The 21,477-nt window shown below is 41.7% G+C and overlaps 1 protein-coding gene across 10 annotated transcripts in view; it reads left to right on the forward strand.

Moving 5' to 3' along the window:
- Nucleotides 1-21,477, forward strand: part of cbfa2t2 (CBFA2/RUNX1 partner transcriptional co-repressor 2) — a 44,681-nt gene that overhangs the window by 17,374 nt on the left and 5,830 nt on the right. For 5 of the 10 annotated variants that reach the window (XM_082534564.1, XM_082534566.1, XM_082534561.1 and 2 more), the window contains exons 2-6: nucleotides 17,396-17,554; nucleotides 17,743-17,984; nucleotides 18,077-18,166; nucleotides 20,274-20,458; nucleotides 20,552-20,805. In XM_082534564.1, the coding sequence (XP_082390690.1) occupies nucleotides 17,422-17,554; nucleotides 17,743-17,984; nucleotides 18,077-18,166; nucleotides 20,274-20,458; nucleotides 20,552-20,805 (904 nt within the window). In that variant the 5' untranslated portion in view covers nucleotides 17,396-17,421. The other 5 variants (XM_082534568.1, XM_082534562.1, XM_082534565.1 and 2 more) reach the window with 5 other exon arrangements.

The raw sequence follows: 21,477 nt of genomic DNA on the forward strand, positions 1-21,477 counted from the left end.
CAGAGAGCATGCATGTGCCTTCCTTTCAGTGTGAGTTCAATTTAGTGTTAAATTTGAGCATTTACAGTTAGGAAAGACTTCCTGCTATCACTACCCAAAATTTAAGTCAATAGAATTATAAAACTGTCTCGTAGTAAAGTATTTATTAAGTCATGTTTGACGTTTTAGGTGGTAATGATTAAAGCATGATAAAGAAACACATCACTTACGCCTTCTTTTCTGAGGTTTAAGGGCCATACAATACTGCTGCGCAAATCAGACTACGTAATTTCTGGACAAATTGCAGTCAGACTGTTGCTTGGCCACAGGTGGCCCCAATAAAATGGTCAAGCTTAGATAACTGATTCACAAACAGTCGGGGACACCAACAGAAGGATAGATAAGTTTAGATAGGTTGGAAATGTGTACAGATTAGCCATTTGTCCAATTTTCTGAGAAGGAGACAAGGGACATATGGTAATATTCAAATGAATCAGTTCATCAACTGTCAATAGCTTGCACCTCAGCAGTTGGCTACTATGGGGATGGCATGTGTCTGTGTAACCAGAGAGGTCTGTGTAAAATTTCTCTCAGCTCTGCTGTTCAAGAAAAAGCTTATAAATTCAGAACCACAAGTTGTATCAACATGATTTAAAAAACCATAAGAGTCACAAGAAGTTGCTGTTTTTTGTGTTCCTAGTCTTAAAAATGTGGTAAGGGAAGTAAAATGGAAAAATAAAAAGCAGCTTGTTTATGCTTTTCCCCTAAACTCCTTGACTGAATCATAATGGGAGTCAATTTGGCATTTACATAGCCCTTCTCTTACTCAAATACATCTAAATCAAAGCGTGTACATGCGTTCGCTTGGAGGAATGCATTGTTTGAAAGAAGATAAATTTCCCTATGATCTGGTGTAAAATGATGCTTGTAAAGTGATCATTGTGGGTTTATTAGTAGATTGAAGACACATTTTTCATTAAAAATGAGTCCTTTTTAGCCTTCTAATTCACTTGAACAGGGAAGGATTTGAGGGATTTTGTGGAAATTTTCAGTTATTTGAAACTCAAAACATCAAGAAAGCCAAAAAACATCATCTCACTGCAGGGTGAGTCAGTTTGGTGTGTGAATGACCTTTCTGTGACAAACAAGGAAGAGATCAGCTTAACATAAACTGGCACTCTTTGGTTTGCAACCTTTGCACTTTGCACTTTTCGGGTGGCATCAGTTGTTAATTTTTGGTGAAAAAGTGTCTAATTATCATTCATCAACATTGCTTACAAGACACAGCTTTTAGATTGTGAACTTCCATTTAACTAATAATGGAAGAAAATAATGACTTCAGTGTTTTATTCAGTTTCCATAAAAATTAAGGACATTAAAACAGAAGTAAGAGTTTGTGTTTGGAAGATTCTGGGAATCTTACCATCCTCCAATACTTTCCCACCGTCAATAACCAACACATACGGTAAAAAGGAGCTTTGCACTGTCTGTTTTTTGTTTGCATGACCTATTGTTTATCTGATCCCAAAGACAGAGAGAAAATAGCCCTCACTTTACCCTTGATTACTACCGAGAAGCATCTTATTTGATCTCTATTTTTTGCCTCTATCTGTATTTTTTTCTTTTTTTTATTACAGTAAATGGTCCATCAGATAGCAGTAGACCTTAGATAAATGTGGTGTAGACAATGTAATGGAAAATGCATTCTTTCAAGATCAGACAGGGAAATCTATGGCTGTGTCAAATTAGCCAACATCAGGATTCTAAACAGTGATCAGATGGAGGTATAGAGGGAAAGGAAACCGAGGGGGGCTGGTCCATGCTGGTAAGATGCGTAAAGAGAAGAGGGGCAGCAATGATGAGATTTAGCGGGAAAAATAGCAACAATATGGAAAATTACCCATAATTCTTATCAGCTAGCCTGGCAACTACCTCCTTTCTTTGCTGGCCTGACTAGCCTGATTTACAAAAAGAGACATTTGAGTATGCCCGCACGAACTAACCGAGATCCACAGAGCAAGAGGAACTGTTTTTACATGATTTTAGGATAATGTCTAGTGAATTAGGTTACATGCTTGCTGCCCTTTTCATGTTTCTGACATGAACACAGCAGGAGATGGTCAAATGGCATGTCACTGTGGGAAATAATCTATTTGGTTTAGGTGAAGCTTCTGCCTGGGTAGAGGTTGAAGCAGGCAAGTACAACAGACTGGAGTGCTGAGAGGTTAAAGGAGGTTAATGTAAGATATGACTGTGCCAGACTTTTGCATTTTCATATACACCTCACTGAAGCAGTGTTTAAGAAAGTTCAGGTCTGAGGTACATACGTAAAAATTACAAAATCTATATCTGCTAGGAAACTGATGGTGGAAATATTAAACATTTAGTGGGATTTCAATAAAAAGTTTTCATAATGAATATGGAATTCAGTGTGTGTGGGACCAGAATTATTATTATCTTGTAGTGTTGAATAGGGATGGGTATTGTTTAGGTTTTATCCGATACCAGTACCAAACCGGTACTTTTGAAACAGTGCCGGTGCTTAAACAGTGCTCGAACCGGTGCTTAAAGAATGGAGAACACAAAATTGGTCCAAAAACCTCTCATGTTTAGCTGTTTTTTTTTGTAAAAAGATAACAATGTTAGCCTTTTCTGCAGCTATAGGGGATTTATGGCATCACTCTTGGCTGGAAGCAAAACACAAACTTTGTCCAAAAACCTCTCGTGTTTAGCTGTTTTCCACTTTTTCTTTTGTCATTTTAGCCTTTTTGGCCAGGGTGAAGGGAGTATCTGCCATGACACAAGAAGACAGCCGCATGTAACTACGACGGTGTTTGCTAGTTCACCTTACATGCATTAATGTAATAATGTGGTTAGCCTACTCAACGCAAATTACACACGAACAACATTAAGCTACTCATGCAGAGTAGATGATGCTGCGGCCATCATCATCATTTCTGCTACACTGGCAGGGCTAGGGGCCAGGACTCTCCTCTTCGGGTTTTTGGGGGATGTTGCTAACTCCGGGTCCGATAACAGGCACCACACCCGCAGTAGATGTGTTCGGTGTGAGCTCTTGCAGCAAGCTATCAAATACGGCGCATTTCTCGGCTTTTAAAAAAACGCTATGCGTCGCCAGGTGTTTCATCAGATTCGAGGTGTTACCTCCTTTGCACAGTATCAGCTTAAAGCACTTGTTGCAGGCTGCTGAGTTTGCATCTTTTGCTGTGAAGTACAGCCAGACTTTGAACGCTTCGCCTTGGACATTTTTAATCTGTAGCTCTGCTCTAAAAGAACGTACGTACCTGGGCCCGCCTACTACGCTTGCAAAGGTAAAATGATTGGCTGGCCTCAACATACAGTTGAAGTTCCTTAAACATTCAGCCACGTTACCCAGTAAATTATTTGCATGCACAATCAACATATGAGTAGCCTCTAGAACCACTAGTATATTTGGATTAATTCAATTTTGTTAATGTGTCGGATTATTATTTTCTTTACGTGAGGCATCATACTGGCAGATTCCATTGTTGTTGTATTTCTGCATTCCTGTTTTTTGTATGAGGACCAGCTATGTGAGTGTAAAAACACGGTATTCTACTTTCTGTACTTGCGCCACTTGTATATGCTGTAGAGCTATAAACGTATCTGTCATCACAATAATGACCCATTAGAAAACAGTTTTCACTAGAAACACATGCATTCAGTGATCCAACCGTGTAAAACTGTGTTAAAAATGATTGGATGGAATTAATTTCGGATTGGTCTCAAGTACTCAGCAGGGTATAATAAAGCAATCCAAATGAAGGGATAGACACATGATACGCTCAACTTTTTTTCTGTTCTTTCCCATCAACATTCAGCGGTCCTGAATGTGTACACACACACACAGGCACACACAGAGGACCTAATGTTCTGTCTTGTTTACCCAATCACCATATTCCCATATATTTCCCCTTTTCATCCATCTTCCACTAATTTTTTTCTGGCCTTTCTAAAAAATGTTGTTTACTTTTTCTAAAAGTAGAAGTTTGGCTCGGGAGCGTGTGAACAGTAACAGATGCTGCACAGTCTCTGGTTCTGTCTCTGTCTCACTCTTTATCTCTCACACATACACACAATGACAAACAGCTGCAAGAGGCTTGAGCAGCTACAGTAAAAAGAACGCATAAAATATATACATGCACCATGATAAGTTTTTATAGAACTAATACAGGCTAACATAGAATATATTGTTTTCCTTATTTGGGACCCTTCTGGAAAGAGTTTTTGTGTAGTGAGTGTAGTGATCTCAAAATCTCAGCAGAGGGTTTGTTGTAAAAAGAAAAGTTGAACCATCACAGTGTGTAACAATGCATTGGACACTGTTATGTAAAACTTTTGAAGAGAGAAATGAAATTTAGGCACAATAAATACATTATAGGTGAACCTTTCAATGGTTGATTCAACAAAATAAAAATAAAGCACGTCTAAAAAGTGAACGTAAAACAGAAATCCAAAAGGAGGTACTTGAGAAGAACTAGACAAAGATGGAGCTGGTTACAGAATATATACATATACACATATGCAGGGATGATTTGTGATTAGGCACTGGAGGTGGAAACAATCAAACACAGGTGAAACTAAGGGGCGGGGCAGACGATAAGGATGGAAAGAAACAATATCAGTCAATCAAAACTTTATTTATAAATTTTGGATAAAACTAAGATCAGGTATAATAGATAGATAGATAGATAGATAGATAGATAGATAGATAGATAGATAGATAGATAGATAGATAGATAGATAGATAGGACAGGGACATGGTTTCTTTCCAGTTGTCTGTCCAAAAACTGCATAAAGGGGATTGTGTGAGAACCACTTTCTAAAATGACACATTATAGTCTTGTTAAGCCTTCCTGTGCCAACAGACCATCCATACATCCATCCATGTAATTAATAGAATGGATGTATTCGCCTGTTTCATCTTCTGCCTACCTTACTTCTCCAAAGAGCTTTTTGGGTAATGTAGCACGCAGCTTTGTATATTTAGTATTTATATGCAAATCATTTATCCTTCAAATGTCCTATTCTGCTCATTTTCAGCTCTGTATTTTTATTATACAACAGCTCAAATTAATCATTTTTCTTGCACTGAAACAAATCATTTCGCCTCTATTGCTTTTAAGAACACTCTCACCTGAAGATAGCTGTCTTTTATTTGGCGAACCCTAGAAAAAGAATGTTTATAAAGCAAATGGCATACACTGACCAAGCTTTGGCTGTGTGTATTAACCTTAACATAACCTTTTTCTGAAAATATTTATGTTGGTCAAATGTGACGTTGCTTAAATTTGGGCTTTCAATGAGGACTTTCAAGCCAATATTGGTGGAAAAGACTAAAGACCATGCTTGTACATGTAAATCAGTTAGTATCTGATATCTATCACTGGCGTTAGCTCCTCCAGTATGTGCTGCCATCACGTACTGGTAACAGTATAGCTTCATATGCTTGGGCTTCCTAATTTCCCCACCTTTTCACCCCCTCTCTCTCCCTTTCTCACAACCACCTGGTCTTTCCTCTGAGCCTGCTGACTGACCAGATGCACCCTGAATAGAGCAGGCCTTCTACAACAGAGGAGCAGAGAAAGAGGTTATTAAGGGAGAATATTCAGTACAATTTAGGTTTTGACAGCCCACAGCAACATCAACACCCCCAGTGAAGTCTTTTATGACTGTATAGTTTACTATAGGTACATTTCTTTTCTGTGTTTACTTGATCTTAACAGAAACAACTGTGGATGATTGCTGTGTAATAATGTGGCTATATTAAAACTGGCTCTTGTGGCTGGTTTTGACTGCTATGTGTTTGTAGCAATTCTTTGATTCGAAAACTTCACAACAACTTCAATCAAAAAGCCTTAAAAATCTAACATTTGAACCATGTTTCACTGAGAACATTAAAATTTGTCCTTCAGGGTCCTGTTCACTCTTCTGTGGACCAGATAGATTGCAAATTGTTCCATATTTAGAAGTTGTTTGGGGAAAGTTTGGGGATAGTTCTATTAGAGTTCAACACATATTGTCTTTCTTTGTGTATGTGTGAACATCCTTGGCTGGATCGTTATGTTCACCTGTCTGGCTTAAATGCACATTCTCATTATTTTGCCTTGTCAAATTGATCCAAAACCCATAGAGTGGTTTAAAGTGGTCTCGAAAACAGAAGGTAGAGGATGTGTCTTTAGTTACATTAAAAGAGCACATTGATGAGCACCAGTTTTATGCTCATTACACTGACTTCCAGAACATTTTAGAATTCATTTTAAAATCTTAGTACTGATTTTTAAAGCTTTGAATTGTGACGCTCCTCTCTATATTTCTGATCTTTTAGAACCTTACACTCAGCCTGAGATCATCTAATCAAAGGCTGTTGGTAGTCCCCCGAACACGTTTTAAAACCAGAGGTGATAGATCTTTTACAGCGATGGCCCCCAGGTTGTGGAATTCTCTCCCTCCATCTTTACGTTGCCTGGATTGTATTTATTCCTTTAAACATCATCTTAAGACTCATTTATTTAGACTAGCTTTTAACTAGATTTGTGCTGTATGTTTGATTGTGCTGTGTTATGTTTATCAGTTTTATATTATTGTGAAGCACTTTGTGGTTTTCATCCTGTGAAGAGTGCTATATAAATCAATCAAAGTACAGTAAAGTAAACAAAAACAAACAAACTTGATCTTTTATTTAACTGATCATAGTATTTCTGATCATAGTATTTCACGTGAGAAAAAAAAATATTAAAATGAACTGAATCCAGGTCATATTTTCTCTGGGTATGTGTAGACTGCCCAGCCTCAGCTAGGCACAAATATCTTAACCTGCTACTTGTCTCGTGCATAAATCAGGCAGTGATTTAAGTTTAACTCAGTCAAAATGGAGAGCAGAGGACAAGAGAGTAGAAGAGGAAAGAAGAATAACTCATTCATGCTCATCAAGTGCTCCTCAGTCCATTTGCTGGCAAGGCGAGTTGAGCTGGCTGCATTAAGGAACTGAAGAAAAAAAAAGAGGGCTACACCGAAAGGGTTGAAAAGGGGAGGGAGGGTTGTTAGTATAAAAACATTTTAAGGGGAGATCCCCACTCTCTTGAGGGGGTGGGAGAGAGTGTGCCCCCCACTTCTACACATACACACATGCATGTACTTTTGTCTTGCTTGGCACAGTCTCTTGTTTAGCCTTTAGGTGCCAAAGCAATTAGTTATGTTAATTGCAAGGTCCATTGCACTGAATGCAGGTTGAATGGGGCCAGTCAGCAGTGGATGATTGGCCAGGATCCACAGGGGAAGGGGAGTGGGGTTCGGGGAGTGGGGGTTGTGACGTTGCTGGAACACTCGACCCATGAAAACAGAGGATGGGACAGTGTGTGGGAAAATAGGGGAGGAGCTAGAGCTGGAAAAGAGAGATTGAGAGGGTGGGAGACAGAGCTTGAGAGAGCAAGCGTGAGAGAGGACGGAAATTCAGTCAGCAAAAGAGAGAGAATTAAGTAAAGCAGCCGTGGCGGAGTCGGTAGCAGAGATAGTAAGAGTGATAGAGAGAGCTTCACATGAGCGAAATAAAAGTAAGTAAGAGTGCGTGTAGTGCAGTGTTCGCTGGTCTGCTCGGTTATCTGTCTCCATCTGGGTGCCATCTGTGTCTTTGGCTCTGGCCTTCACCACACTGGGGCTCACATATGTGGGAATGCAAACACATGCCTGACATATGAAGGTGCGGAGTCACAAGAAGGGACAAAAAGCAAAGGATAAGAAAGCAAAACCCCAATACTGCAGCTGAGTTTCTCAAAGGACTGAGTGGACTCTACACTAGAGTGGAGGTAGGACTGAGCGTGTTCCAATATCAGTTTGTGTTTTTGGAGGATTTTTGTGTTTGTGTGTGAAAAATGCCTTGTTTTCACGAGTGAGTGAGTGTGGCAGATAGTCCACTTTATGTGCCTAGTTTGTGTGTTTCTGTGTGTGTTCCATCCTAAATCCCAGAGCTGCTCTGTGCTGTACAGATGGTGCCTCATCCTTATCTCTTCATCCTTGTTGAGTGAGGTAGAAGCCTCTTTTACCTGTGCACAGAAAATGTCTCCTGCCATATGGGCAAAATATTAATTGCCTTTTAAAAAATACTAATTTGTACTTATGTTTAGAAATATTTTAACATTTAACCAAGACTGTGTGGTTTGACTTTTCTTAGAGAAACTACAATAAACAGAACATTTTTGCTCTTCTGTTTCACATTCACCATTCTCTTTCCTTACCTTATTAGTGAAATGTATGTTTGTCCTATAGTTGCTTGTCTCAGTATGCAGGAAAAAAAAGATAACTACTATGAGAAAAAAGTTGCAGCATTCCCCAAAATTGGTGCAAAGGAGCCAAATGTGTTCTTCCACAAAGTTTAATCTAGCTGGATTGGCTGTGATATCTGGAGCATACTTTTTTTTTCCTCTGTGGGATTCATGTGTGAACAGCCAAAACGGCAACCTCAACCAGATTTCTTTTTAAAAAACTGAGCAATTAGAGTGACTTTGTGTGTGAAAGGGGCTTATCTCTCTCAGCTGTCATTTCCTCAGATAGTAATCAGTTTTTCCACATGGCAAGCAGAGCAGAAGAAACTAGGTAAAGAAGACGTGTGCATCTGCTGTACAGTATCCCAGACATATGGGAAGAGGAGGGAAACTGCTGTGTCTGTCTTTCACGCTGTGCCTGCATGTTACACTCTGACATCAGTGGAGACGTTGATACTAGTGCAAATGTCACATTGTTGCATTGCTGTATATTTTGTCTGAGTTGGCCTTTTACAGTGCCATGCAGGGGATGTGTTCATGTTTCTTGTGCGCGGGGAGGATCTGACTGGAGACGCAGAAAGAGAAAAGGCAGAGAGACCTGGCCAGTGTCACACCAGACCAGGCCAGTTCATCGGGGAGATAGGAGCGACTAATTGTCGGCTGCACAGACTCAAACCAGAGACCCTTGTCTCGTCTGCTGGACTGTGTCATATTCCTGACAACAGGCACCGTGCTGTATCTGTGAGTTAGTGTATGTGTTTGTGCAGAGGACATTCAAGCTTCTTTTATTCAGAAATTTGATCCCACTTACATTCATTCCTGTTGAGCAGTTATAGTTTTTGTCTTAAATTTATGTGGCTTTGAAGTTTTCGATTGCACACTTCACAAGCGTACAGTATTTTTGAGTCTAAGGAAGTGAACGTGTCTCCATGTGCGTGCCAGGTGTCTTGCAGACATTGTGTCTGCTGAACTACAAGGTTGCTTGCCTTACAGCTTTCTGAAGCTTTTTTTCTTCTGACCTCAAACCCAGCTGAGTTTCTCTGCCAGAAGCAAAGTAATACATAGAGAAACAGACCACCATGACCCTTGCGTACTACAGAGAATACCCCCTGTTTCACCATGCGTATATACACACAGAACAGAGCAGCTGCTTCAAGAGTTTGCTGCAGGAAGTGCTCTATTAGTTCCAGTGGCGAGGTCTGTGATATCTGGCCCCAGGGGTTCAGTGAGACCGTGTGCTTATGAATGAATTTGAATGTTCTTGCTTATATGTTTACGTGTGTGGACACGAAAGGGTCACATCATTTAATCAAGCGAGACTATGCAGTCAATACAAGTAACAACCCGGAGTGTTAGTGGGTATCGAGAGACATTTTAGCATCAGTAGGCACCCCCACTCTGGCCGTCCTTCCTGTTGCAGGCCAGTGATATTGTAACTTGTCTCACCTTGCAAAGTGCGTTATTAAGAGCTCTCCTCCAGTGGTTCACTGACCTGAGAAACCCAGTCGGTGACCCATGACAAAACCTTTATTCACTGGGCTGATGTGGAGAAGAAGTATCAACATATAATTAATACGCTGTAAAATTGCGTAAGTAGTAGTTTTGGGTTGATATATAGTGACTTTGAAAATGAAGATTAACACTTGTATTTTCAGAGTTGATGAAAGAGGTGGCATGTTACCAATAGTCTGTACGTAGTGCAGAGGACTAAATCACTTGGCTCAACGTGACTAAAATAGGTGCCAGGTCAGGGTATGGCACAGACCTTGTTTTTTGTTCAGCAGCATTACCTTCCTTCTCACATTGCATTAAGTCATTTCAGTGTTAAGCTGAAATGTCCAAGACTTAAGCATGAGGGCACACAGACGGACACCACTTTTCTACCCGCCCTAAAAAAACGGCATTTAACTTGTGCAAATTTTATGGAAAGATTGTGTAATTTTCCAATTCTAAACCCAAAAGTCAAAAAGTGATACTCAAGAGAAAAAGAAGAAGAAATGCATTTGCTGTTTTGTTAGGTGTGTGGGTGGACAAGCAATGGGTGGCGTTGCCTCTCTCCATGAATTGTCTGTCATAGTCATTATTTTCTCCTTTCTCTGGCTTTCCACCCCCCATCTTTGCCTCAGTCTGAAGAAGTGTGGATGTAAATGAGAACATTTCACTAACAAAAACAGTCTTTTGCCTATTGCGATTTGGTTGAGACTTTAAATCACTCTAATCTACATTTTCCTTCCACAGCATTTTCTGTTGCAGCTACAGTACGCTGCGTATTTTCCCAAGATATATAATAAGGAATACATTGTGTTCTTACCCGTATGTTTGCTAAAACCATACAGTACTCATACACAACAATAACACTCATCAAAACACACCTCAGCTCACACGTTTACCCATCCTCCATTACTATCATTGTCTCATTCTCCACATTGTTTTGAGCACAGCCGGCCTCTTTGTTTGACTTATCTGTCTCTCTCAGCGGCTGTTGAGCTCTGGTCTTTTATACAGCTGGGCAAAGCCTGCCCACAGCTCCGTGTTGTTGTTGTTTTTCTTTTATGGTACTCAGCTTTGAGTGATTGGATCGCCAAAATCCGAGTGTGACAGATTAGTCATCTTCATAGTCAAGGTTTAGAAAAAAGTAGATTTTTACTACAGTTGTGCTGCTTTCAAGCATGAACTCCAGAAAATGTTAAGAGAGTCAGGTTGGGACATGGTCCAGAGTTGTCCTTTCTCACATGTCCCACATTCACTAGCTGAGAAATCAGTGCACGGATACAATGTTAGCTTTGTTTTCTTGTGTCTAGAGCTTGTATTTTTGTTTTATGGATTACTGTAACTTACTAGTTCAATGTGTGCTTTATTGTGCACACGTGTGTGAATGTATGTTAATATGGATTTGAGATCTTCATCATGAAACATGTACAGCGGGTGAGAAAATGGGGGCTACGCAACTTAATTTTTATACTGTCATGCTTCCATGAACATTGCCACTGATTATATTCCACTTGCTGGTTTTGAGTTTGAAGACTCATCAGTCTCTTGATGATTGATGGGCAGGCTAACCAATTAGTTACAGAGAGGTGAGAAGGGTTGTAACCAGATAGGCAGATAATCCACTGGGCTCAGAGAAGGCTGGTGTGTGTGTGTGTGTGTGTGTGTGTGTGTGTGTGTGATTGACAGATATGAACTGTCCTTGTAGTGCCATTGTTGTTATTTGTGTGGCCATGTTTATATGCGCCCTGGGCAGGCAACACCTGGTGAACAGGGCTAATACGCACACACAACGCACGGACAGGATGACACAAATACACTTAGAGCTCTATACTTTGGCCCAGATGTGTGTCACATTCATTTAACCTATCGATTATGGAACAAAGCTCGGTGTGAGTCTTTCCCAGATATATTAGTATTACCCTTCATGCAAGAATCTTAAAGCAAAAATAACAATATTTGCATTCATTAGTGTCTTCAGTGTCTGAAATACCTGGGCATTAAATATTTGGGCTTTCTAAAAGAACTTAACAGCAGTATAGGTTGAAGTAAATTATATTGCTCTGTAAAAGGTGTTTGCACCACATTAAGTCAAAGGAGCTTGGAAAGAAAAGCGTCTGGACTTCTTTAAGTTGCTTGAAGACGTTTCACCTCTCATCCGAGAAGCTTCTTCAGTTCTAAGGTCAAATGGTGGAGAGTCCCAGATTTACCAGAACCTTCACAGTCATATGCACCACATTAAGTTTCTGCCTTTCTGATCCACTGCTATGTTTTAAAAAAAATCTAACAGCAATCAGTGACTGCAATGTGGTGTGTGGTGTTTTCAAGTGTTTTTAAGGTCAGCAACTTCAGATCCCATCCAGTCAGTCTTCTCCCTGCGGTCTGACCTCATACACATGGACACTGTGCATATTGTTATCCAGCCTCTGCCAAACCGCCTCTGCTTCCAGCATCACGTCACTGTACCTCTTTTTACTGCTCATTCTTAGTTTTTATAGACAACTTCTGTCTGCCTTGCTGTCCCCTCTTTTTCGTTTTCCTTTTCAGTTTGCCACTAAGTATATTTCCATCCCAGAGTTCCTTTTTTCACTATGTGGCACGCTGGATTACGGTGGTGTTTTTGCAATTATCTCTCTGAGTGATGAGGATATGCGAGGGCTTCTCTCACCATCAGCCTGTCATAGGGACATGTGATAAATTCACTTCGGAGACATGTCTGTGCTTCTTCATATGTGAGAATGAGAGTACTTTTTTGTCCAAAGTCATACCTCTTCCTTCTCCTTACGTCTACAGCTTTCTTTGCTTTTTCCCTGTACTGTCAACCTTGCCACCTTCCTATCGTTCCCCTTCCTAGCAGAGTTGGAAGCAGAGTGTTGACATTGGGTTTTATCCAAATATGTAGTCTACGAGGCTGGAAGGTGGTAATGAAAGCCAAGAAAAACAGCCTGGCTCTGAGTCTAACAACCAGGCTTGTCCTTCTGATGAAACCAAAGGAAAACAGTATTTTCTGTCCTTGTTATTCCTTTCCTCCCATCCTACACCTCTTTCCTCGCTCTGCTTGCATCCTGTCCTTTTCTATCTCTGGTGCTTCTGATTCGCAGACTAATTCATTGTCTCCGTCTGTGCTTTATAAAACTCTGTGTGAAAATGTGACAAATATTACATTTTTAATGTGGGAGCCATTTTGTCAGATGCTAACTGTGATAAAGTCACGTTACTGTTATCGTAAAGGGCTATCCAGGCTTTGTTCTATAGTGGGAGTAAATTCAAATTTAAAAAGTCTTCTTTTTTTATAGATGTAAATTTTAATAGTCTAAAAAAATACATTTGTAACATGTGGGTCTGCGATTTGTTACATGGAAGCAAGGCATCTGTGTTGCTGCAACAGTTGAGGAGGTGTCAGTCCCAAGAGGGTAATAATGTAAATGAAGTTGATTAAAGCAGAGATGATGTCACCTGAGTTTCTTCATCTCTCAAACTGGATATTATAAAATACAAAGTCACGTAACTCGTTGTTTGGCAACAGTATGGCACTGAGAGGGACATGGACTATTATCTATTTTAAAAGTGGATGTGGCTGTGTGCGGGTGTGTATGTTGCTTCATGTATCCTTGTGCTGTGTGTGTGTGTGTGTGTGTGTGTGCTTGTGTTTGTGTGGGTGGAGGTCAGAACGGAGTGCAGGATAGAGGAACAGATGTGCGCTGTATTGTGGCTGTGTGCGCGGATGGACGGGGACCAGGTGCAGCCTTTGTCTCTCTAGCATTTAAGTCCACTCGCTCGCATTCAGCTGCCTCGTGCCTCCCCTCCCCTCTGTGCACCCTCCTCCTTCCTCCTCTCCTTGGAGGGAAGGCAGAGATGTGTGTGTGTGTTTGTGTGTGTGGGCCGGGCTGCCTTGGCTTAAAGGAAGGGTTTGCAGCAGTCCCTTCTGCCCCCCCTTCTCTCACAGGTGACTGTTGGAGGTCCCAGCTGGCCAGCTCTTGGCCGATTAGATCCATATGGTACAGGAGGAGGAGGAGGAGGAGGAGAGGGAACCTGGTTAATTTTGAAATCAATTGCTTTCCTTTTTTCTTTTTTTTTCAAAGTGTTTCACTGGTTGAATACTAAGCCTCTGTCAGTTGTTCAAAGTATGTGTTATCCTTTCACTTCAGGACTTCGTAGACTAGAATTAGGATTGCAGAAATACGGCAGCATTTTGGAAGATATACTTGTGCGCTGTTTAATTAAGAGTTACAAATGTCATTTCGTGTAGTATTTTTTTTTTAGCCATGCTTGGGACAAAATGTAGAAAAGGTTAAAGGAAGCTAAGCACTGAAGTTAGAGGAAAATAGGGTTGTAGTTACTCCGGTTCTCTTGCATCTGTTAGATGTCACTGTCACCACAAAGGTTCTCACTTTGATGAGACTTATAAGTTGCTATATTTAAACTTTTTTTAGTCAGATGAGATGTGAGGCACTGTCGTGCAAAACTAGGGTAATAAGCTTGACTTTTTTTCTCATAGATAGTACGCACAGCTGGGCTAAACCTCCAAAAAACATCCTGTTGATGTCTTCTTGTCTGACTCATGATAAGAAAACTAAATATTTGACAGCATTTCTTGAAAAAAAGAATTCATAATGTTATTTTCATGTGCGTGTGTTTGCGTTAACATGTGTGTGTCTTGACCCCTACATACTTGTATCATTGCACATGCCACAAATTTTCTTTGTGCTCACTGATAAATTAGTTCGGTCCGTGTTACATCTTCTCTCACCTCATCTACGGTGACAAGACAGAGAGCAGTGTGGTTCGAGTACACACACCACCGCACAGCGGCACACACACACACATGCTTCACAGCTGCCAGCCTCTCACAGGGAGTTTAGACTTCAGAGTTAAAACATGAGCTTAATAAACCCTTACACTGAACCCATTTATTTATACACCACATCAAGTGTGATTTATTTCTGTGGACTCGTTATAGCTTATCCATCCCGTCTTTATGTAAGGAGGTCGATAAATGTTCTCGAAAGTGTATTTGTCTTTTCATTTGCAATTTCATTAGTTAATGGATTGCTTTTACAGCGGTGGCTCAACAGGAATAGTCACATTATGTTTCTCTATCCCTTTCCTCTCTTTCTGAGCCTCGTTCTGAATCATCACTTGCAGAGGCAGCAATTAAAGTCAGCTGAATGTTTTAATGCAGATGAGCGTCACCTGAAGCTGAACAAACAAGGAACACCTGGCTAGCAACAGCCATCACTGCAGATGCATTTTATTTTCCATCCCTGTGATAACAACTGTTGTAGAAAGCAAACACTTAAGGTCAGGAAACTTTCAAGATTGTAAAATTATGGATTATCTTATTTGTGCATGAAGACGTGAGACAGAAAAACAGCAGCACAATATGGTGTGAGTTTAACATGTAATCCTTTTTGGTTATATCCACCAGAAATGAGTTGATGGAGTACCCAGTTTTATATTTTAGTAAGCACTGGTAACAGTGCTATCTGCTTTTTTCAAAAGTATTGCCTATTCATTGTGGCATTTCTGTGTAATCCTGTTGATGTGTGGTGAGGAGCTTTGTGTACCTTCCCTTTGTTGCATTAAAGCAAGGATGACAGGTGGCATTTAGACCAGACAAACACCCCACATCCTCCTCTAAGCCAATATTCACCTGAGTTAACATTAGGCCACTTTGTGCACTCTGTGCATATGCGTTTTGTGGCTGCTGTGACAGCTGCCTCCTGAGACAGCCCTGTGACTATACCATGGACTCAGGTGCTCGCAAGCCAGATGAAGTCATCTAGCTATGTGTGCTGTCTAATTGACAAGCAGAGGCAATTCTCTAAGGGTTGTCAGGAGTACACGCGCACACACCTGATGTCTCCTGCTTTGGCTGTTACCTCTGGCATGGCTAACAGCAGACTGTGCCACATCTTAAGATTGCATGAACCCTGCTGCAGCTTTGTTTCTGTTGCATGCTCAAAGGTCATGCAGTAAGGAATATAAATACAATATGTTGCTATGTTTACATTCTGCAGAATTATGCATGCCTGCCAGTTAAAGTCAAACACAAAATGGTGCTTACAAGTATGGCAGTCAGTTTGGATCCAAACTACTGTTCACAACCAGTGGTTAATGGTTCATAATGTGTCAAAGAACTTGGGAATACACTTCAAGCTGAATTCTCCAATCCTGGCTTTTGTGTGCGTATGAAGTTGTTTACTTGGTAAGAGTGTTGACACTGAGGCCATATGCCCCGTTGATTCTGTTATTGAGATGTCAGTCTAATTTCCTGGCCATACGGATGGAGTGTGCGGAGCTTTGGAGCCGGTGTGTGTGTGTGCTGCAGGCTGCTTCCTACAGTGCACTGGCAGACCGCGTGTGTGGTGGGTACGGCAGTCCAAATGTCTGCATAGATCCCTCCTTCCTGCCCCCTATGTTCGTGAACAGGTGGAGTGATGGCAGGCAGGCCACGGGGGCTGAGAAAGAATGAAATGGTACGAGGGAGAGAGTTTTAAGAGGACTGCAAAACAGAAGGAAGAACACTCAAAGCTGTATAATGAGTTGCAGACATGACAGATGAGTTGCACAGGGCAGATTGAGAAAGTGCGAGCATAGGATGCAAAAGAGATTTGTTGCCAAAACTTGAGGAAATTTGCACTTTTGCATTCAGATCCATTTGTTTTTGTAATAATTCTGCATGTTTTCACATTTTTTGCACTCACAACAGTACCTTTTATTCATTCCGTGGGCTTCTTTTCAGTTTTCTTTGAGTTACCTACTGACAGCTTAAACCTTTTGACTTAAGCCTTTATAAACTCGGACCTCGTGGCTGAAGGCCATCCAGAGTTCATAGCTGTGAAAAAGAAATAAAGGGTGCTATTGAGTCCAAAGCCCTAAAACCATGAACCCACATTTAGAAGCTGCTTTCTGCTAACCTATGACCTGTGAGACCATGCTTGTCTATTAATTGTCAATTCTTGAAGCTGTTAGAAAAGTCTGATCCACTCTAAATGGAGACGGGATCCGGCCCTCATGGTTCTCGAAAAGACAAAGACAGCTTCTGATCCACATCTCCCCACCACTACACCCCCCATTACACTTTCTCCATAGCCCTTATCTGGTGGTCTCATTCAACGTCAATAGCATATTGAGAAGTTGCATTTAACATTCAAAAGCTTTGTCGATCTTGTTAGTAAAGCGTGAAATAGCCCGTCCCTTTTTCTCTGTCTCTCCTATTTCTTGGGGAGCTCAATGAGGAGGCATTCTACTCCCACACAATGGCCTTCTTCAGAATTTCTTCTGTTATTGATCTGAATGGGTGAGAGTGAGGGGCTAAACTTCAGACATCTGGCTCTTTGATGGGGGCAGGGTGGTTGGTGCCCTGGCAGTGTGTGTTGTATCATGCAAAGTGAGTTGAGGAGAGGGGGCTGGGCATTGTTGTTGTCTTTTGTAACAATAGGCATGACGCTTTTGAATTGATTTAAACAACTGAGCTAATGGGGGGTAAAGTTAAAGTAGTGCTTCTTTTTTTAATTTTTGTGGATGTCATAGCAAGTTACAGTTATTTAACTTTGGTTCACTCATATAGACCTGCTGGTTTCTGATGCCCTCACCTCACCTACCTTCTTTCCTCTTTGCAGACAGTAGAGAGAAGAAGAGCCCTGCCATGCCCGGTTCTCCTGTGGATGCTAAGACTCATTCCAGATCAGCCCCCAGCAGCAGCGCCAGCTCCACTATGCCACCCCTACCTTCTGTCAACCCCAGTGGCCCACGACCGGCCTCTTTTTCCACCACAGCATGTAAGAGTAATAATTAAATCTATACTTAAAGAATTTCTCTCATTCTTCCAGCTTGTCTTTTTGTTTCCTCTTCAGTCTTTGTTCCTTTTCACAAACCAAAGTTGTAGACAAGCTGGAGTTGTAACCACACTCAGCAGGGTTTATTTTGATTTCTCTTCTCTTCATGTTGGTTTTCCGTCCTTCCCCAGTGACCAATGGGAATCATCATTCCCCACCAACACTGAATGCAGTGCCATCTCCACCACAGCGTTACAGCAATGGACCGTCCTCTTCCTCTTCCTCATCGCTGGCTAACCAGCAGCTGCCAGCCACCTGTGGGGCACGCCAGCTGAGCAAGCTGAAACGTTTCTTGACCACACTGCAGCAGTTTGGCAACGACATTTCTCCTGAGATTGGAGACAGCGTCCGAAGCCTAGTTCTGGCCCTTGTGGTAAATTCTATGATGGCATACTGAAGAGAAAAACAAGTCAACATTTTATAGAAATGCATTTAAATTAAACCTTCCCTTTTCCTATCTTTTAGAATTCAACAGTTACCATTGAGGAGTTTCACTCACGGCTTCAGGAGGCTACCAACTTCCCCTTACGACCCTTTGTTATTCCTTTTCTCAAGGTAAACATGCCTCCACCCCCTCCTTTTCCCATCTTTCTGTATTTGCTTTGTGCAGTTCTGCATGGAATTACTTCCCTTTTCTTTTCACAGCACTAGTGTTCTTCCTCCGTTGAGTTAAATGGTTTTACTCCTTGTGGTGTAAAGTTGCCCATCAGATAGTTGCCTAAGTGTAGTTTTGTTAATTGAATTGGCCATTTCAGGTTCAAAGTAACCGTCAAGATTTACGTGTTGACTTGACAAGCAACAGATGACTGTGTGTTAACAGCCTCTTGAGCCCCTCTGTAACCAGGGAAGTCTGCAAGTGTATACTTTTAGTAGCTCCTTGCAGTAAAGCATCCCATAAATCTTGTATAACTGGACTTCAAGCTATAAAAAGCGGCTTTTTTTTACACTTACTTCTTGGTTATCTCTGGAGCCCTTCCGTCTGTCTAAATCCTTGATTATAGTCTCTTGTGGACAGCTATTCATTCCTTTTATACTTCTTTGAAGTCCGCTGCCTGGGGAGCATACATATTTCGTGCATTGTGATGTAAATTTTACACGGACGAGTCCGCACAGTCACGAAAAACAGGCAGGCATTTGGACATCTGCATGCACCATCGCACTCAATAGGTGATGATAAAAATGTACATTTCTCAGACGTTTGCGGACACTATCTTACTTGCGAATGGGGAAAAAGTTAAACAAGACTTTTGGTGGCTGAGACAAGAATGCTCTGTTTTTGTTGTTCTACTGATTTATTGCAATGATGTGGCGTTCTCACTATTTAATAGCAACTGCTGGAGTCTCTCTTAAGAGAGCAGTTGGGACAAGATCTATAGAAAAGACAGAGAAGTGGATGAGAAGGAGAGAGGGAAAAGTGGGAACTCGGAAGTGTGAAACATGCCTATAAAGTGTTCCCTTCCTTTTTTATGGTCTCCACTGCGCCATATGGAGCCGTTGTCCCGTTAAAAGAGCATTCAGCTGCCAAGGCGCCGCCAATCTAGCATCCGCCCTGCTGAAGCCCAGAGAACCCGATGCTCAACTGACACATAGCACATGTGTCCGCTAGCTGGGGCCCCAGGGAAAGAAGGGATGCAGAGGAGCATGGGAAACAGGAAAAAAAGGAGAGCCCAGGGATATTATAGAGAGGCGATCGTAAAGCAGAAGTGTCTGCGTCTATAGGGGAACTACAAGCGATACTGTAAGGATCAGCTCACTGAGGCATAGAGGAATGTTTGTTTCAATGGACAAAAAGAGGTCTTTGCAGAGTAGTAAAGTGATGTTTAACTAATACTATATGTAGTTTCAAATACTAAATAACAATAAGAGGTCAGTCACAAAATGAAAACGGCTGGTTATTTAGTTGGTTGCTCAAGAAGAGAGAGAGGAGGGAGCAAGGAAGTGGTGTAATTGCAAACACACTGAAGTCTGTTCCTAATTAGGGAAACGCAGGGAACAAAAGAGAGATGGAAAGATTGGATGGAGACAGTCCCAGATAAATACGAAAAAAAACTGAGGGGATGAGGAATTAGGGAGAAGTCTGTGTATCATTTGTTTTGAAATGTTTCTAAATTTCTAAGCCTCTGTATCATCACGCATACCTTTGCTGTGACCAACACATTATGCTCTGCACACATGCTGCTTGCAAGAGGTTCATAACCAACATCAGTTGCAGCTTAGAAAACTCTGATTTTCATTTGAATTAGGAAAGCCGCAGCCTCCTTGGAGGCAGCTGGAGAACAGCACCCAGACACAGATCTAGCCTTACAGCCAGACCCCAAGGAGTCACTGCCCCCCTTAAAACCAATTTTCTTCCAGCCAGGCGTCTTCCCCAGGAGGCAGATCTGCACTGTATCTGTTGGCTCTGTTGCAGCATGAACGTAGTCTGTCTAGGATAGTTCTGGTGTGTTTGGTCCAGATCTCCCCTCCTGTTTGTCACTATCAGGTTTTCTGGTGTTTCTCTCTTTCTGTCTGCGTTCGTCTTTGAATGAGTAAAATCAATGCTCATTGATATAGGAGCGAGTAGTGGCCAAAGTCTACTTATACATGGGTTCAATGTGCTCTATGAAAATAACTACCTGCAAATCATAATCAAACTTAACAAGTATAATTTCTTTCTTGTCAGGCAAACCTCCCTTTGCTGCAGAGGGAGTTGCTCCACTGTGCACGGGCAGCCAAGCAGACCCCAGCTCAGTACTTGTCCCAGCATGAGCACCTCCTGCTAAGCACCACTCTGGCATCTTCTCCAGACTCCTCTGAGCTCTTGATGGAGCCTCCAGAGCCTGGAACCAAGAGACACAGCCCAAGCAGGTTAGATAAATGCATAAAAAAGAGCTATAATACATAGAGTATATAGGTAAACAGTGAGAGAGCTACATTAAATCACTCCTGTCTCCCCCTCAGGGCTAAAGAGAACGGTTTCCGTGAACGCCCACCTGTAGCTATGGAGCCTGCCGCAAAGCGGATTTGCACCATCAGCCCAGCTCCCCGACACAGCCCTGCTCACCCATTGCCACTGACCGCCCAGCTTCACCCGACCCCTCCACCCTTGCAGCATTACGCCCTGGATGACATCGCAGCACCTCACATCCTGCACCGTGAGCACAGCCAACGTGTTTTGGAGATCCGCGAACTCAAAGACAGGCCACGACTTCCTGGTATGTGATGCAAACTCAGTGTAAGGATATTCCTGATGAACTTCAAGTTGTTTCCAGTCTACATTGTGGGTGATAAGGTGATGCATATTCAGTCTCAGTTGTAGCCTTTGTGGCAGCAGTGAATAAGTGTTGTAGGCATCCTTGTGAACCAAATATACAAGTGTGTGGTGTCAAACTTGTTTGCACATTTCTGTAGAACATCCGTACAACAGAACTTTATTGGCTCTTTACAGTAGTTTGAATGCAAGTAGCTGCTAACCATATTTAGAAATGAACATACTTGCATGAAGACAGATGCACACAAATATCATATTCTATATGTGATAATGGGTGGTCTGTGTGTTTGTGTAGGCAAGACCCATATATCTCAGGAGTCCACGTATGTATATAAACAGAGCCATACTGTCCAGGCAGGGAGAGCTGGATGTACTCTGGTGTATATCTAGCCTTCATTTGGGGCTTGTCAGCACTCAGTGGAAACATCGGTAGCACACATACACACATACAGACACACACCTTGATATGTTCCTGGTAGAGGTGCTGTGTTTATGAGTCCTTAGTCCCCTGTCTGACAGCCTCCCGACCGCCTGCCGCCACTTAACTCATAGGCACACACACTCACGCATAAACACATCAGTCCACACACTGGTGGCTTTGAACTGATGGACACTG

The sequence above is a fragment of the Aulonocara stuartgranti genome (genome assembly GCF_965226115.1).
Source record: "Aulonocara stuartgranti genome assembly, chromosome: 5".
Taxonomy (NCBI): Eukaryota; Metazoa; Chordata; class Actinopteri; order Cichliformes; family Cichlidae; genus Aulonocara; species Aulonocara stuartgranti.